This window comes from Pseudopodoces humilis, chromosome 26, assembly GCF_049639895.1.
Source record: "Pseudopodoces humilis isolate 2021_Gansu_Grassland_sample_001 chromosome 26, ASM4963989v1, whole genome shotgun sequence".
Classification (NCBI taxonomy): domain Eukaryota; kingdom Metazoa; phylum Chordata; class Aves; order Passeriformes; family Paridae; genus Pseudopodoces; species Pseudopodoces humilis.
This window is the reverse complement of record NC_142225.1, coordinates 1,293,696-1,313,673: the sequence shown is the minus strand read 5'-3', so window position 1 is coordinate 1,313,673 and position 19,978 is coordinate 1,293,696. Positions and strand designations below refer to the sequence as shown.

The 19,978-nt window shown below is 52.4% G+C and overlaps 1 protein-coding gene across 1 annotated transcript in view; it reads left to right on the top strand.

Annotated features, from left to right (window-relative positions):
* Positions 1 to 19,978, top strand: part of LGR6 (leucine rich repeat containing G protein-coupled receptor 6) — a 149,076-nt gene continuing 129,098 nt past the window's right edge. The window contains exon 1 of the mRNA XM_014258902.2: positions 1 to 194. Within this exon, the coding sequence (XP_014114377.2) occupies positions 1 to 194 (194 nt within the window). The remainder of the gene's footprint in view (positions 195 to 19,978) is intronic.

The following is a 19,978-nucleotide window of genomic DNA, read 5'->3' as shown; positions in this document are numbered from 1 at the left end:
ATGGGCACCCTCCTCCTGTGGGGAATTCTCCTGGGGTGCTGTGCCCTGTGCCAGCCCGTGCTTGTGGAGCCTCCCGCAGCCCCCTGCCCACCGCAGTGCCACTGCGAGCAGGATGGCATCGTGCTCTCGGTGGATTGCTCCGAGCTGGGGCTCTCGGAGGTCCCTGCCAACCTGAGCCCTCGCACCGCTTACCTGTAAGTACAGCCCTCGCTGCTTCTTCTGCCTTCCCCGGACCCCTCCGACAGCTGCGCCTTTCCTCCGCCTTGGAAGTCAGTGCCACATATTCCCGAAATTAAATTTCCTGTGGAAATTAGAAACCGAGCAAAATAACAACAACAAAAAAAGAGGCAGCTCTTTGGGCAGGACCTGCCGAGCTCCCCTCCTCCCTCGCCCCTCGCAAGCGCTCTTTGCGCTGCGATGTTCTGCTCGGCTCCGGGACTGCAGCGGACCGGGGGAACTGACTCGCTGGCTCGATTTTGATTGTCTGAGCACATAATGGAGTATTTTTATACGGCAATTAGCGCAAACTGCTCCGGGATCCTTCTGTCAAGCATTTCAATAGCTGCAATAACTCAGGGCTTTGCGGGGTTTGGGTTTGTGCTGGCCACCAGCAGTGTCCGAGCTGCCTTTTTAAATGAGTGTTAAAGCCTTGTAAGAGGTCTGGGGGGTTGGTAACTATTGTGGTTATTTATGTATTAATTTTATTTTAAAATGCTTGATTATCTGAATGTTTGATACCCCTTCTGATGTTAATTCCCCAAAGAGTTAATTGACAGAGACTGCTGAGTCCATTTCTAGCCCCAGAGGTGGTCTGGGGTGCCATCACACTGGTGGTGACTGACGATCCTGATAAACCACTGTGGAAAAATCTCAGGGTTTAACCGGGAGAGGAAACATCCCTCTCAGGGAGACAAGTTAGCCCTGGGGAAGATGCTTCCCGGGTTTATCCACAGCTGTTTGGCACACGGGCTGGCAAAAACTGCGGCATTCCCAGCTCGGAATGCGGCCAGGGCACTGCCAGGGAAATCCATCGGGCACCACCGGCAGCCCCAGGCAGAGCTGGGATGTTCATCTGTGCTCAGAGCTGGGGGAACTCGTGTGTGACAGTGCCACACAGACCCTGGGGTTGGTGTTCCTGTGTGTGACAGTGCCACACAGACCCTGGGGTTGGTGTTCCTGTGCGTGACAGTGACACACAGACCGTGGGGTTGGTGTTCCTGTGCCTGACAGTGTCACACACACCCTGGGGTTGGTGTTCCTGTGTGTGACAGTGACACACAGACCCTGGGGTTGGTGTTCCTGTGCCTGACAGTGTCACACAGACCCTGGGGTTGGTGTTCCTGTGTGTGACAGTGACACACAGACCCTGGGGTTGGTGTTCCTGTGTGTGACAGTGACACACAGACCCTGGGGTTGGTGTTCCTGTGTGTGACAGTGACACACAGACCCTGGGGTTGGTGTTCCTGTGTGTGACAGTGTCACACACACCCTGGGGTTGGTGTTCCTGTGTGTGACAGTGACACACAGACCGTGGGGTTGGTGTTCCTGTGTGTGACAGTGTCACACACACCCTGGGGTTGGTGTTCCTGTGTGTGACAGTGTCACACAGACCGTGGGGTTGGTGTTCCTGTGTGTGACAGTGACACACAGACCCTGGGGTTGGTGTTCCTGTGTCTGACAGTGACACACAGACCCTGGGGTTGGTGTTCCTGTGTCTGACAGTGTCACACAGACCCTGGGGTTGGTGTTCCTGTGTGTGACAGTGACACACAGACTGTGGGGTTGGTGTTCCTGTGTGTGACAGTGTCACACAGACCGTGGGGTTGGTGTTCCTGTGTGTGACAGTGACACACAGACCCTGGGGTTGGTGTTCCTGTGTCTGACAGTGTCACACAGACCCTGGGGTTGGTGTTCCTGTGTGTGACAGTGACACACAGACCGTGGGGTTGGTGTTCCTGTGTGTGACAGTGTCACACAGACCCTGGGGTTGGTGTTCCTGTGTGTGACAGTGTCACACAGACCCTGGGGTTGGTGTTCCTGTGTGTGACAGTGACACACAGACCCTGGGGTTGGTGTTCCTGTGTCTGACAGTGACACACAGACTGTGGGGTTGGTGTTCCTGTGCGTGACAGTGTCACACACACCCTGGGGTTGGTGTTCCTGTGTCTGACAGTGTCACACAGACCCTGGGGTTGGTGTTCCTGTGTCTGACAGTGTCACACACACCCTGGGGTTGGTGTTCCTGTGTGTGACAGTGACACACAGACCGTGGGGTTGGTGTTCCTGTGTGTGACAGTGTCACACACACCCTGGGGTTGGTGTTCCTGTGTCTGACAGTGTCACACAGACCCTGGGGTTGGTGTTCCTGTGTGTGACAGTGACACACAGACCGTGGGGTTGGTGTTCCTGTGTGTGACAGTGACACACAGACCCTGGGGTTGGTGTTCCTGTGTGTGACAGTGACACACAGACCCTGGGGTTGGTGTTCCTGTGTGTGACAGTGACACACAGACCGTGGGGTTGGTGTTCCTGTGTGTGACAGTGACACACAGACCCTGGGGTTGGTGTTCCTGTGTGTGACAGTGACACACAGACCCTGGGGTTGGTGTTCCTGTGTCTGACAGTGTCACACAGACCGTGGGGCTGTTTTTCTGGGTTGTGCTGAGCAGGTGCTCAGCTGTTGGAGCAAAGCCCCCAAAGCTGCCCAGGGGGGGTTTTGCACAGCCAGGGGAAGCTGCCACAGCTGGATGAGGGATTCTCTGCTCCTCCTGCTCGCCAGAGGAGCACAGTCTTGTACCAGCCACTGGATGGCCAGAGCTGCACTGAGTTAGCTGTGAGAGAAATAAAACAGGAAAGGACGATGCTCACTGCAGACCATGAAAGACGAGAGAAATGTGTAATGCAGGCTGTAATTCCCCTGAGAGAGGGAACCACTTGTTACATGAGGTGTGACTGCTCAGAACTGTCCCTGGGGCTTGGTTTGGAACCGGCTGCCCACGAGTGAAAGTCTCAGGACGGTGCAGGAGAATGCAGAACATTGCAGCACTGATGTTTCTGTGGGGACAGGGGCAGCCCCATCGGGCACCCTCCTGTCCCTGAGGTGTCACAGGATGGGGCAGCCGCTGCAGGTCATCCCCACAAACCCAGGGACATTTCTCTGTTCCCGGAGCTCAGTGCCGCGTTCAGCCTGGCCACGGTGTTTGGAGCAGGGACACAGAGCCCTGGGACACGGGTCCCTGTGGATCCCAGCGGGTGGATGGAGCTGCTGCCGGCCCGGTGCTGCTGCTGGCAGAGCCCTGGATTTCACCGGGGCTGGAACCTCGGGACAGCCCTGGAGCTCCCAGCACTTCGGGATGGTCCTGGTGCGGTCACTGGCCCCGGCCCCGCTCCCCGTGGGCTGTTACCGACCCCGGTCCCGGTGTCTGTCCCACCCCTGTCCCCGTGTCTGTCCCACCCCTGTCCCCGCGTCTGTCCCACCCCTGTCCCCGTGTCTGTCCCACCCCTGTCCCCGTGGCTCACACGGTGGCTCCAGTGACAGTGGCTCCGGGCAGAGCCCCCTCCCCAGCCCGGGGGACACAGGGGGGACCCTCCGGGTGTGCAGGGCGGGCCCGGGGGGGTTTTAGGGGGTCCCAGTTTTCCTCCCTCCCTCTTTGGGTAACACCAACCCTGCCAGTGAGAGGACCAACCAGATGCGATGGAGGTAGAAAGTCAGGACGAGCTGGGAATGACTGGGGAGGACTGGAGAGCTGGCTTTTCTCCCTGCTCCTGTCACCACTGTTACAGCAAGTTATGTGAGGTTAGCTTCCCGGGTACAGGTGTGCAGCCAGGGCTGTTTGTCAAAGCAAATCAGCATAAATTTCATAGAAAGTATGGATATGGGATGGGATCTAAGTTCTTCATGGAAATACAGGCTTAAGCTCCCCATTCAAACACGTAAAGAAATGCTGGATTACTTTGGAGAGCTCCAAGGGCTTAAGAGAGAGCCCTGGAATGGCAGCAGGAGCATGGAGCTGGCAGGCAGCTGCCTGCAAAACTTCCCAGTTTCTTTGCTCCGTGCCCTGTTTTCTCAGCAAGTCACTGGCACTGTGGAGAGCAGAGCAAAATTAAGGATCCTCATAATCACCCTTGATTAGTGATTAGTGCCTCACCACTAATGAGCTGGTGTCCATCCCCATCCTGACGGTGCTGCCCCTCCACCGAGCAGTGCTCACTCCTGCACCTCTCTGACCTTGATCCTGACCCCACACATCCAAAGCCAAGTGTTTGCAGTGGAGACATCGCTGGTGAAGCTGCAGCTGTGGTCACAGAGATGGGAGAGATTTCCCCTTTAGCTGAGGTGCCGGTGACGGTCCCGTGTCCCACACCACATCTGCCTCTCAGTGTCAGAGCTGATCTGGGGCTGCAGCAGAGGTGGCTGGAGCTACTGGGGGCTCCCTGGAAAGGACAGCAGCAAGCTGGGGGTGCAGCAGAGTGGAGCTGCACAGGGGAAGGTTCCTCTGCAGCACAGGGGCTCAGAGACCACGGGGAAATGGGAAAAGCTTCTTGGTTACCTCAGCTGTGATCCCTGGCACCGCTGCACACCCTGCATGGGGGCAGCCCCACCTCAGACTCCCCAGGGTAAATGTTGCATCCCATGGGCTGGCACAGTTCAGTCCCCAGCTGTCCCCATGGAAGGTGCCCACGGTTGGGTGCAGCCCCCTGCCCTAGGATGGCATCCTGACCCCCTCAGCCCCACAAGGGAGACAGGTGGGGGTGAAGTAATGCTCTCAATTTGCCAAGGCTGCTCCTCTTTCACCAAAAAAAAGGACACCACCTTGCTTGTGCCTGCCAGGGGTGTGCTGGAGAGTCTTTCTCAGCAGAGAACACCTTGGGGTGGAAAGGCATCAGCAGCAGAGCCATGGTCTCGTGTGGACATGGCCAGGGAGCACACACACCCCACACCCTGCACAGCTCCAGAGGGATGTGACACATCTTGCAGAGCCCAGCCTGAATACACGTACATGGAAGGATTGCTCAGATATCCGAGGCTGGAAGACGCTTCTGGAGGTCTCTTATCCACATTCAAACAGGTCCATCTTGTGAGGCTGGTCAGGATCTTGTCCAGTGGGTAAACCTACTGGATAATCTTAGGAGTATCTCTAAGATTCCCTCACCTTTTCCCTGTGTTTTACTACCCTGCTTTTCCTAATATCAAATTGCCAAATCCTATGGTTCATCTTGTGCCCATTACCTCTCATCCTTCCCCTGCACAACTCCTAGGGGACCTTGGCTCCAGCTTCTCTACCCCCTTCCAGTCAGCAGTTCAAGGGAGCAGTAACACTCCTCCATTCCTCCTTTTTTGTGAAGATTGATCCAATCTGCTGCTGTGAGCCGTGTGTGGGGCGTGGGCAGGGTGGGGAATGGAGATACTGCAGGGGAGGAGGTGAAGGACACAAACCTGGAGGCTGCCAGACACCAGTAGCTCCATGGCTCAAAGCTGAGCTGGAGGAGCCATCCCCCACTTCCCAAGGGTCTCAGAGATGTCAGGCAGCTCTGCTGCTCCGTGCCCCATCCCCAGAAGGGCCTGCAGTGCTGTTCTGTGTCCTGGGAAAGCAGCAGACACCAGGACACAGCTGAGGAGGCTGTCAGGCTGCTGCTGTCACAGCAGGATCAGCGGGGAGGGAACAGCAGCAGGTCCTGGCTGCTCCCAGCTATCACCAAGCATCTCGTGAGGCTTCCCAGACAGAAAGGTTCTCATTCCCCACGCTGCTTCCTTTGAGGAGAACGGGACCAGGAGCCCTCAGGGCTGTTCTCACCTTGCAGAGACATTTGGAGATACTGCCTGGAATTCAGCATCCCACTGGGAGCCTGGGGCCCTGCATCACCCACTCCTCTCCTCTGAACCCTCTGCAATCAGGTACCACACAGAGCCCTGACAGGGATGTGCAGCAAACGGGGATGCTTTGAAGCTGAGCAGACACTTCCCAGCTCACAAAATGTCCAGCATAGCACAGAGTGAGGGAAAGACACCTTTTCCTTGATCTTTGCATTTTGTAAAGAGCCACAGAGCTGCAGGTAGGTGAGGCAGCAGGATTGGAGGCTCAGTACCTCGCTGGTGCCTGAGCAGTACGAGCAGCAGTGCTGAAGGCAGCTCCCCTCAGCCCAAATCCCTCCCCATGAGCATCATCTGCCCCTTGCAGCCCCCCCAGGGTAAGGACAACCACGAGGTGACTCCCTGGGATGGGGAGCACCCCAAGAGCTGCCACAGGAGCTGGAACACCAGTGGGGGGAACAGGATGTGCCCTTTAGAAGTCTGGACAGGCAGGACAGCTCTGGGGAGGGTGCTGGGGCTGAAGGGGTGATCAAGGCTCCCAAGGAGCTGGGGATTCCTGCAGAGGTGACCCCTGTGTGCCTTAGGGACAGCCACACGCCCTAGGGAGAAAGAGGGAGCAGCCAAAAATGCAGACAGCACAAAAATCCCAATGCAAAATGTAAATGAAATCCTTCCTGGGGCCAACGCTGCCCTCCTGCCCCAGGTGATTTTGCACAGACTGGTGAGACACCATCCTGTGCCTGATGCTTGCCTGGTGCCAGGGCCCATCTACAGCTTCTTCCTCATGCCATGGTCACCACAAGAGCCCCAGTGCAGCACCAGGACCCACCCAAACACACCACAAAGGTGCAGATTCACTCCCAAACCCTTCCACTTCTCAGGCCACAACAGAGCCCAGGACTTCCAAATGCCTCTGCTGTCAGCTGGCCAGCACACAGGGGGATGCTCTGTGCTTGACCTTCTTTGCTGCTGGCAGACTAATAGGAAGTGCCATCCCTGCCCTGTACAGCCCAAAGTCCACAGTCTCATCCTCAGGGAATGCCCAGAACGCCTGGGAGAAACATTCTGGATGTTTATGGGCTTGGGGTTGTGGATAAAGGGAGATAAAGCTGCTGAGAGGCACTTGAAGAGCCAGGCTCTGCACGCTGCACTGCATTCACAGCTTTACATTCACCATTTAGCAGCTCTGAGGAAATTTTTTTCCCACATCTAAAATATCAGAGCTCACAGGGGTTTCTGGCTCTCAGGGATCTGGGTTCCTCCAAAGGAACTCTATAAAGTCCTTCTGCTGACTCCATATGGGCACTTCCCAGGGACACAGGTGTGCTCTGCATCCCTGCCAGCAGCATCTCACACATTTTAAGGGCAGGACACCTGCATTCAACTCCAGTTGCCCAGCACCTCGATTACAGCCTCAGGGTCTCCTGTGGGTGACAGTGGCTTTTTGTTGGCATGTTGCTATGAAGGTCTCAGGGGGGAACATCTCCCTGCACTCCTGCATGATGACACTTGAGGAGACACAAATGGGCTGGTCCAAAGCAAGGCCTGCCCGAGGGAGCTTTCAGGGAGAGCTGAATCCAAGGCTCTGGATGGTGTTTCCCTCTGGAAACATCTGATTAGGCAGATGAGCACTAACCAGAAACAGTAATTCCTGTCCTGTGCTCCCCAACCTGCAAGGAGGAGAAAACCAAATGGAGAAAATCTGAGATCAGGCATAGCTTGTGAGAGAAACTGAACAGCAACAAGGGAACAGCAACAAGGGAACAGCAACAAGGGAACAGCAGCAAGGGAACAGCAACAAGGGAACAGCAACAAGGGAACAGCAACAAGGGAACAGCAACAAGGGAACAGCAACAAGGGAACAGCAACAAGGGAACAGCAACAAGGGAACAGGTCCTGAGCATTTCCAAATGGCCTTTTGCATCCTCTGGGCAAGGTGGGGCTCCCAGCCCAGCAAGAGCTGAAATGCCCTGGTCCCTTGGCCCACAGCAGTGCTCAGTGCTCATCCCTGCACTGAGGGTGATCATTCTGTAGATGCTTCATGGTTGTGTGTGTGGACTCGAGGCTCAGGGCAGAGCAGTGGAAAAACACCAAACTCCAGAGCAAGCAGAGAAAATGGGGGTGGAGGGAGCAAGGGGTGGGTGGGAGTGCTCAGAGCAAAGCCAGAATAGCAGGACCATTAATCATAGAGCCACAGAATAGTTTGGGTTGGAATGGACCTTAAAGATCATCTCATTCCACCTTCCACTATCCCAGGCTGCTCCAAGCCCTGTCCAACCTGGCCTTGGACACTGCCAGGGATCCAGGGGCAGCCTCTCTGGGTACCTGTGCCAGGGCCTCCCCACACTCCCAGGGAAAAATTTATTATAAATGTAAATATAAATATAAATATAAATATAAATATAAATATAAATATAAATATAAATATAAATATAAATATAAATATAAATACATTATAAATACATTATAAATACATTATAAATACATTATAAATATTATATAAATATATTATAAATATATATATAATTATATTTATAATATAATTATAAATATAATCTAAATCTGCCCTCTGTGGAAAGCCATTCTCCCTTATCCTGTCACTATCTGCCCATATAAAAAGTTGCTCTCCCTCTTTTCTTTAAGCCCCTTGAGGCACTGGAAGGGGCTCTAAGGTGTCCCCAGAGCCTTCCCTTCTCCAGGCTGATCCCAGAGCTCTCAGCCTGCCTTAATAATGAAGTCAGTCCTAGAGCTGCCCGAGGAAGATGTTTGGTGGGATGGTTTTCCAAGCAATATCTCACTTAATTGAAAAGGAAAAGCTTAATGAAAATGGACAGTGTTCATGGGAATGTAAATGTTAGAAATGTAGCAGCAAGTTCAATCAGGAGAGATTATTTCAATGTTTTCACTTCATGGTGTCTTTCCAGAAAAAGTTTCCATTTACATATTTTCACCTGCTGGTGTTACACTTACCCATAGACCATTTAATACTCACAGTGCAGGACTTCAAGACTATCAAAGCAAAGCATTTTGCTGTTTTTAAAACACAGTTTATTAATTTTTTTATTCTATTCTGAATATTGACATGCTGGCTTTGTTCTAGGTTCAAGGTTCCCCAACCATCCCCAACCCTCCCCAACCCTCCTCAACCATCCCCAACACTCCTCAACCATCCTCAACCCTCCCCAACCCTCCTCCTTCCCCCTGCAAACTCCTCCCAGGACAGCTCGGCTGACACTGGAGAAGAGCGAGGGCTCTCGGACTTTGGGGGATGCTTCACTGCCGTCCTCCTCGAGGCTGGAGGGATGGATGATGGATGGATGGATGGATGATGGATGGATGATGGATGGATGGATGGATGATGGATGGATGGATGGATGATGGATGGATGGATGGATGATGGATGATGGATGATGGATGGATGATGGATGGATGGATGGATGGATGGATGGATGGATGATGGATGGATGGATGGATGATGGATGGATGGATGATGGATGATGGATGGATGATGGATGGATGATGGATGGATGATGGATGGATGGATGATGGATGATGGATGGATGATGGATGGATGGATGATGGATGGATGATGGATGGATGGATGATGGATGGATGGATGATGGATGGATGGATGGATGATGGATGGATGATGGATGGATGATGGATGGATGATGGATGGATGGATGGATGGATGATGGATGGATGGATGGATGGATGGATGGATGATGGATGGATGATGGATGGATGGATGATGGATGGATGGATGATGGATGGATGGATGGATGATGGATGGATGATGGATGGATGATGGATGGATGATGGATGGATGGATGGATGGATGATGGATGGATGGATGATGGATGATGGATGGATGATGGATGGATGGATGATGGATGGATGGATGGATGATGGATGGATGGATGGATGGATGATGGATGGATGATGGATGGATGGATGATGGATGGATGGATGATGGATGGATGGATGGATGATGGATGGATGATGGATGGATGATGGATGGATGGATGATGGATGATGGATGGATGATGGATGGATGGATGATGGATGGATGGATGGATGGATGATGGATGGATGGATGGATGGATGGATGGATGGATGGATGGATGGATGGATGGATGATGGATGGATGGATGGATGGATGGATGATGGATGGATGATGGATGGATGATGGATGGATGATGGATGGATGGATGGATGGATGGATGGATGGATGGATGATGGATGGATGGATGGATGATGGATGATGGATGGATGGATGGATGATGGATGGATGATGGATGATGGATGGATGATGGATGATGGATGGATGATGGATGGATGGATGGATGGATGACGGATGGATGGATGGATGGATGATGGATGATGGATGGATGGATGATGGATGGATGGATGGATGGATGGATGGATGGATGGATGATGGATGGATGATGGATGGATGGATGGATGATGGATGATGGATGGATGGATGGATGATGGATGATGGATGGATGGATGGATGGATGATGGATGGATGGATGATGGATGATGGATGGATGATGGATGATGGATGATGGATGGATGATGGATGGATGATGGATGGATGGATGATGGATGGATGATGGATGGATGGATGGATGATGGATGGATGGATGGATGATGGATGATGGATGATGGATGGATGATGGATGGATGGATGGATGGATGGATGGATGGATGATGGATGGATGGATGGATGATGGATGGATGGATGATGGATGATGGATGGATGATGGATGGATGATGGATGGATGATGGATGGATGGATGATGGATGATGGATGGATGATGGATGGATGGATGATGGATGGATGATGGATGGATGGATGATGGATGGATGGATGATGGATGGATGGATGGATGATGGATGGATGATGGATGGATGATGGATGGATGATGGATGGATGGATGGATGGATGATGGATGGATGGATGGATGGATGGATGGATGATGGATGGATGATGGATGGATGGATGATGGATGGATGGATGATGGATGGATGGATGGATGATGGATGGATGATGGATGGATGATGGATGGATGATGGATGGATGGATGGATGGATGATGGATGGATGGATGATGGATGATGGATGGATGATGGATGGATGGATGATGGATGGATGGATGGATGATGGATGGATGGATGGATGGATGATGGATGGATGATGGATGGATGGATGATGGATGGATGGATGATGGATGGATGGATGGATGATGGATGGATGATGGATGGATGATGGATGGATGGATGATGGATGATGGATGGATGATGGATGGATGGATGATGGATGGATGGATGGATGATGGATGGATGGATGGATGGATGATGGATGGATGATGGATGATCGATGGATGGATGGATGATGGATGATGGATGGATGATGGATGGATGATGGATGATGGATGGATGATGGATGGATGGATGGATGATGGATGGATGGATGATGGATGATGGATGTATGGCGGATGGATGGATGGATGGATGATGGATGGATGATGGATGATGGATGGATGATGGATGATGGATGGATGATGGATGGATGGATGGATGGATGACGGATGGATGGATGGATGGATGATGGATGATGGATGGATGGATGATGGATGGATGGATGGATGGATGGATGGATGGATGGATGGATGATGGATGGATGATGGATGGATGGATGGATGATGGATGATGGATGGATGGATGGATGATGGATGATGGATGGATGGATGGATGGATGATGGATGGATGGATGATGGATGATGGATGGATGATGGATGATGGATGATGGATGGATGATGGATGGATGATGGATGGATGGATGATGGATGATGGATGGATGATGGATGATGGATGATGGATGGATGGATGGATGGATGGATGGATGATGGATGGATGATGGATGGATGGATGGATGGATGGATGGATGATGGATGGATGGATGGATGATGGATGATGGATGGATGATGGATGGATGGATGGATGATGGATGGATGGATGATGGATGGATGATGGATGGATGATGGATGATGGATGGATGGATGGATGGATGATGGATGGATGATGGATGGATGATGGATGGATGGATGGATGGATGGATGGATGGATGGATGGATGATGGATGATGGATGATGGATGGATGATGGATGGATGATGGATGGATGATGGATGGATGGATGGATGGATGGATGGATGGATGATGGATGGATGGATGATGGATGGATGACGGATGGATGGATGACAGATGGATGGATGGATGGATGGATGATGGATGGATGGATGGATGGATGGATGATGGATGGATGGATGATGGATGATGGATGGATGATGGATGATGGATGGATGGATGGATGGATGGATGGATGGATGGATGGATGGATGATGGATGATGGATGGATGATGGATGGATGATGGATGGATGGATGGATGGATGGATGACGGATGGATGGATGACGGATGGATGGATGGATGGATGGATGATGGATGGATGGATGGATGGATGATGGATGGATGGATGATGGATGATGGATGGATGATGGATGATGGATGGATGGATGGATGGATGGATGATGGATGGATGGATGGATGGATGATGGATGGATGGATGGATGGATGATGGATGGATGGATGATGGATGATGGATGGATGGATGATGGATGATGGATGGATGATGGATGATGGATGGATGATGGATGGATGGATGATGGATGGATGGATGGATGGATGATGGATGGATGGATGGATGGATGGATGATGGATGGATGATGGTTGATGGATGGATGATGGATGGATGGATGGATGGATGGATGGATGGATGGATGGATGGATGATGGATGGATGATGGATGGATGATGGATGGATGATGGATGGATGGATGGATGATGGATGGATGGATGGATGGATGATGGATGGATGGATGATGGATGGATGATGGATGGATGGATGGATGATGGATGGATGGATGGATGGATGGATGATGGATGGATGGATGGATGATGGATGGATGGATGGATGATGGATGGATGGATGATGGATGGATGGATGGATGATGGATGGATGGATGATGGATGGATGGATGGATGATGGATGGATGGATGATGGATGGATGGATGGATGGATGATGGATGGATGGATGGATGGATGGATGATGGATGGATGGATGGATGGATGATGGATGGATGGATGATGGATGATGGATGGATGATGGATGATGGATGGATGATGGATGGATGGATGGATGATGGATGGATGGATGGATGGATGGATGGATGGATGGATGATGGATGGATGATGGATGGATGATGGATGATGGATGGATGGATGGATGGATGGATGGATGGATGGATGGATGGATGGATGATGGATGATGGATGGATGATGGATGATGGATGGATGATGGATGGATGGATGGATGATGGATGGATGGATGGATGGATGATGGATGATGGATGATGGATGGATGATGGATGGATGATGGATGGATGATGGATGGATGATGGATGATGGATGGATGGATGATGGATGGAGCTGCTGCTCACCGCCCACATGCTCTGAGCTCCAGCTCGCTCAGCCCCATCCCACTTTTCCTCTCCTGCCCTCCCCAGAGCCCGGCTCTCTCTGCAGCGTCCTTCCACCGCCAAGCCTCGCTCCCCCCTGCGCTCCCTGCCCGCCCCCCGGGCTAAGCAATGTGCCACAGCCTCCCCTCGCTCCCGCCCTTTCTTGAAGAATAAGCTCATAAATCTGCCTGGGGCAACGAAAACACTGAGCTCATGGCCCTTAGATCTGTGTGGGAGGAGCTCTCGCTGGCGATTAAAGGAGTTTAAGGTTTGCTTTGAAAAGCTCTTTGATTCTGGCAGGGGCTCTGATGCCAAAAGCAGCGATGGGGCTGGAAATGCCTCTCCCCCTCTGCACCTGCCTGGGTCAGGGAGCGCAGCAGGCTGGGGGAGGGAAGGGGAAGAGCAGCACATCCCAGCTCTGCTGGGAGCTGCGGCACCCCCGGCACCCCTCCCGGGAGCCCGGGGAGCATCCTCTGCCCGCTGCTGCTGGGGGAGCAGGCACTCAGCAGGGACGCCAGAACCCCTCCGTGCCCCTGGGACACCCTGCTCCCCAAATCTCCCTCCGAGGGCTGGCTCTGGGACACCGGGTCCTGCCTCAAGGACCAAAGGGAGAGGAGCAGAGGTCAGCACAGAGATCACCCAGCAGCGCTCTGAGAAGCAGTGGGAAGGGATAGGGAAGGGCTGGGAGGAGCCCGGGGTCCTGGAGAATGACTTGAGTTTAGTAGGAGCAGAAAGGAGATCAAAACGGTGTTTGTGAGGAGCAGCAGGACCAAAGGACCAAGCACAGGCACCGTGTGGAGGCAGGAGCTGTGGCAGGGTGGAGAGCAGAGGGAGGATTCAGGGAAATCTCCTATCCTGCAGGGATGCATCGAGTACCCAAACAAGGCTCATGCAAAAAAACCATTCCCACATGCACCAGCCCAGGCTTTGCTGGCAGTGATGGAGGGCAGCTCCCAGTCTCCTCTCTTCCATGGATGGAGAGGTCTCTCAAGCTACCCACAGCTCTCTGTCTCCCTTTGCCTTGTTTGCAGACCTTCCTGTGGTTGTTTGAACCCCTTTGAAGGATTTGCAAATGAAAAGCAGTCCCCATGGGAGTGGAGCGAGTAGAACACCCCTGTAAGGGCAGGACATGCTCAAAGGACATGCTGTCTCTTCTTGTGAGCAGCCACAGGTCCCACTACAAAGAGAGCCCGGGAGACAGGATGGTTTCCAGCACTGAACATCCCCGTGGGGCACCAATTAGGAACATTCCCTTTGTTCAAAGGGAAGGTGAAGCCCAAGCACCACATGTCATCCCATCAGATGGGCCATGGGAACCGCAGGGGTGGAAGGGGAGCAGAAATGTGGCCTCCTCTGCCAAGCATGGCAGGGCAGACCAGGGCATTGCCCCACACACAGGCTGAAAGGCTTTGTGGACTGACACTGAGCCCTGAAGGCCACCAGCCCCTGGACTGTGCCACCTCCCAGGGCTGGCAGTGCCACGGGCACGGAGCAATGGGTGCTGCTGGCAGCGTGATGTGTGAGCAGCATCGGAGATCTCAGGGACCTGAGGGACCAGAAGGCACAAATCACCTTGCCAAGGGTGATATCTGATGTGGGATGGCTCTGGGTATAATTACCTCTTGACATTTCAAGAGAATTCACAATTGTGGGCATTTCTCAGCCTCAGTAAAGCAAATGTTCATCTTAGCATGAAACCTGCAGGAGAGACGTTTGCACCTTTAGATAGAAATCCAGCTTTTGTCTTTCCCAGAGAACACAAGGAAAAATTCTGGTTGCAGGAAATAATCTCTGCAGTTCTGCTTTATCCCTGATTCTGCATCCTTGAAAGTGTCCCCACCAGCCCCTCGGTGCTGGGGGTCTGAGAAAGGAAACAGCCATGTGAGCATCTCATCTTGGAATCAGAGTCCCAGAATGGGAAAGAACCTGAAAGCTCATCCTGTTCCACCCCCTGCCATGGCAGGGACACCTTCCACTGTCCCAGGCTGCTCCAAGCCCCATCCAGCCTGGCCTTGGGCACTTCCAGGGATGGAGCAGCCACAGCTGCTCTGGGCACCTGTGCCAGGGCCTCACCACCCTCCCAGGGAAGGATTTCTTCCCAACATCTCTGGCAGTGCAAAGCCATTCTCCATTGTCCAGTTGCTCCAGGCCCTTATCCAAAGTCCCTCTCCCTCTCCCTTGGAGCCCCTTTAGGCACTGAAAGGGGCTCTGAGCTCTCCCTGGAGCTTTCTCCAGGTGAGCACCCCCAGCTCTCCCAGACTGGCTCCACAGGCCTGTGGCCAGTTTAGAGATCTCCTCTGGGCCCGTTCCACTCCCCAGGCAGCACTGAGTCATCCTGGCTAAAGACACAAACCACAACTTCTGTGCTGCTCAGCTCGCTGCTCCCAAGGGAAGAACGAGACTCAGATCCACAGAGCTGCTCTGTCTGGCTTTCTTCTCCCTGGACACAGGGGCATGGAGTGGTCAGGTATCATCCCCAGCTGTTGTCCCAGATGTTGTCACAAGGCCCTGTCCCCAAACTGAAGGTTGCCCCATGTACCAAAGGACAGAGATGTGCCTTTAGGGCCAGGTGTGTGGCACTGGCAGAACCAAAGGCACCACAACCAGGACAGGACCTCGATTACAGGGGCAGGTGAGGTTTGGATGCTGCACTAATTTCCCGTGGCAATGTGGATTAATGAGGTCCTGCTGCACACAGTAGTTTCACATGTGCCCTAGAAACACCATGTGGGGCTTTCTAGAGCAAGGAGCAGCCTTCCTGTGCTCTCTGTCTGTAACTTCAGCTCAGGGCCAAGCAGCAGGTTCCTGTGCTGCAGGTTGTGTTTGCAGCTGCGTCCTGTGCAGGGAAGTGCCTGCCAGTTTAGGTATTGTTGTGCTTTCATGTGGTGTAAGGCAGAAGAAGATTTATTAGTGACAAAAGCATGAATGCTGGAAGCCGTGATTTATTGAAGAAGGGGGAGAGGAAATGTGTTGCAGCCCATGCTGGTTAGTGTGGTGTGTCTGAGGTGAGCTCGCACACGCTGTGAAAACCACCCTGCTCCTCCACTGAGTGCTCTGGCTCACCTGCTGAGACCCAGTCCTCTTCCAGGGGTGACCTTCCACTGACCATCTCACAGATGCTCCCAGGAAAGGCTTTCTCCTGGCTGAAGGGACTCAGACTTCAGGGGACAGACAGGTGTCCCCCAGGCTTTGGCTCCCTTGTGTAGTATGGGTGGGAGACACAAAGGGGAGTGCAGCACAAGGAACAGATTTCTAGCTTTGTCCCAGACTTATGGTTGACCCCAGAGCCCTTTTCTTTTCCTGTGCCTCAGTCTCCCTATCTTTAAAGCAATATTAATAAACCCTTCCCAATGTGTTTTGAGATCAATTGATCAAAGCTCAAGGTTGGAAAGTGCAGAGAGTCTCCAAAAGATCAGACCTCAAGTGTGGAAAGTGCAGAGAGTCTCCAAAAGATCAGACCTCAAGTGTGGAAAGTGCAGAGAGTCTCCAGCTCTTTGGGTGCTCTGGAAGAGCTGGAGACTCTCTGCACTTTCCAGCCACATGTCTGGACCTCTCAAGCTAAAATACCTTTTAAAACTTTATTAAAAAGTTCTTGAGTTTTCCATTTGTTCAGCCACCACATGAAGAAAAGCACCACTGAACTCTCAGATTTAGTGCCTGCCTTTCATGTCCACTGACCTCATCACTTCTCTCTCCCAGAGCAGCCACAAGTCAGAGCAGCTACCCAAACTCTCCTCACAGCCACAGGCAGCAGCTGCTCAGAGCTCGTGGGCAGCACTGGAGGACTCCATGGAGGGAGAGAACCCAGCTGGGAAATGTCAGCTTGGCCAGAGATGCTGTAAACCCCAATTCTGTTTGCTGTAGGAAGCTCCATCACTTTCAGCACAATTCTTCCTGGATGGATGGGGGTAAATAACAGCTAGTTCAGCTCTTTGCTAAACCTGAAAAGGAGGGAAAATGCTGGCTTGGGTTAAACAAATGGGGATGTTCTCTTCAGGTTTTCCAGGCAATTAAAACTAAACCAAACCAAAACACAACAGGTTTTTTCTGACTATCCCCAAAACATTTTGTTTTGACCCAAAATAGAGTACTTTCTCTTTTGAATCACCTGAAAATCTTTAAACCTTTAAAAGAAAAAGGTCTTACAATGAAAAACTCCATTTTCCCCCAGACCCACTGGGGTTTTTTTAGTGGAACATAATTTTTCTGTGAACTTACTTTTGACCAATATACATTGTGGGTTCTACCTTGCCTGGAAGTCATCCAGATGAGCTTGTGCTGTCACTTGCTTTTCCTTTCAACAGCATTTCTGTCTTTTCACCTCCCACTGCACAGACACAAAGGTCTCATGGGAGCATCACCCTCATCCCAGGGCTGTGCTGAGTTCCCAGGGAGACTAAAGAGGGGCTGGGAGAGGGAAGGAAAGAATCCATGAAGGTTCTTTTTAGCTTCTGAGAGCTCCTCTGGCTCTTCTGACTACCTCTGGCTACTGCCAAGGCACCTTTGAAACACCTTTGAAACATCTCCAGCATGTTGGGCACCATGACTGGGCTGGAGGGGAAATCCACATTCCCTTTGAAGTCTGGATACTTGAATGCTCTTAGAATTATAGGGCTGTAATGTACAGGAATGTGTGGGGCTGTAATTGTGACTTAGATCCCTGGATGAAAGGTGCTATGTACATACAAAAGGTATTATCATTATTGCTACTATTATTACTATTATTATTACTATTATTATTGCTATTATTATTATTATAGGCCTGCAATATGTGGATTGGAGATGAAAGTAGCACCAAAAGATCCTGAAGTATATGATGTGTTTTAAGGAAATTTCAGCTTGAAATTGGGTTTTGTCTACACAGGAAAAGGGGAGCTGAGTGGCTCCTCTGCACTGACAGCTCTGGGGTTTGATGGAAGAGCTCCTGTAAGCAGGCAGGATCCAAATCCAAGTTTCTCTGGCCTTGGAAAGGGTGTCTCCAGTAGGAGCAATTCCAGAGCAGTTTTAGCACAAAAAGTGAAATCAGACATGTTCAGCATTCTTTACAAGACAGCCTGATTGCTCTGTAGCCATCACAAAATAAGTGTCTGGTGTTTGAGCCATTCGGGGTGAGGAGTTTGGGACCTGGAGTCCTCACAGGGCTCAGAGGCTGAGCAGGACCTGGAGCCCCTGGAGCGTGGTGCTGGGCATAGAGAGCTCCTGTGGCTGATCCTCCTTCCCAGCAGCAGAGACAGGCCCAGAGCCAGAATCCTGTCCCAGCAGCAATGATCCCAGAGTGGTCTGGATGCAGAAATCCGGGATCAGCTCCCATCCTTACCCACACCCCGGGTCTGCACAGCCTCAGCCTCTCTCGTGGTCCTGCCCTGTTCTGCACCCTCATCTCCTCAACAGAGCCATGGGTGAGGGCAGGCACTGGAGTGGGACTCCCCAGACACTCCCGTGGGATTTTCTCCTGTGTCACAGCTCTGCAGAGCATCAGCTTCCACTTTTCCCCGAGCCCAGGGGCCGCAGTACCTGACTCACGTTGGGGAGGAGCGGGGGATGAGCCAGGTCCATCCACAGCAGTTTTTGCGATGCTAAACCCCCGCAGGAGCGATCTGGCTCCTCGCAGGAGGGTTCAGCTCCCCAGCCCTCCCCAGCCCGTTCCCAGTGGCTCTGATAAGCGGGGAAAAGGGCTGGGGAGGGCTGGGGAGCCGAACCCTCCTGCGAGGAGCGCGTCTCCATCAGCGCTGGCAGTGCAGGAGCTCCAGCGGCTGCTGGACACCGGGAGAAGCTCGCCAGGAGCTCGACAGCAGAGGAAAGGCTGTTCCCGGTGCCTGGGGACCACCCACCGGTGGATAAGACAAAGCAAGAGCTCTGATGCCTTGCGGCTCCCTGGTGACAGCGCAGAGTCTGCCAGCGCTGATGGAAACGCGCTGGTTCCTCGGGGTAGCAGACACGGCCGAGAGGAGGCGGCTCTCAGCATCCCTGAAACACAGCCTGAGCCTCCCCAGGAGCCCCCAGCACCGCCAGGCATCGCTTTGCCTTAGAAGGCAGCGAGCATGGTGAGCAATGCTGGATTCATCTCCTGCCTTGGGCTCCGAGTATCCAGCAAAGCCAAACTGCACGGAGCTGCCCTCCTCCTCCTCCTCCTCCTCCTCTGCAGATGCTCCGAGCCTCTGCTCCGTAAATCATGCCGTGTTTTGGGAGGCAGGGCTGCGATGCTGGCTGGCCACAGAGAGCCAGGCTGTTCTGCTTTAGGTGCTGGCAGGATCGGCAGCTCCCCGGGGAAATGTTCAGAAATGACCGGGTTGTCAGCGCCGGTACAAATCCGCCTGCTCGGGCTGCGTCACAAGGGGGGAATGACAGGGTCCTGTCTGCCATGTGTCCCCACAGCCAGGATGCCTCCTTTGGGTTGGATCCTCAGCTTCTTCTGGCTGAATTTCACAGCTGCTGTTTTTGGAATGTCCTCTTGAGAAGGCCAGAAGTCCAAAAGGCATTTTTCAAAAGCTTTCAGCCATAATGCTTCTTTTTGGGAAGTCTTTGGTCTGAACACAGATAATTATCAGCCAAAAATTACTGAAAACCACCAGCAATTTTCAGTT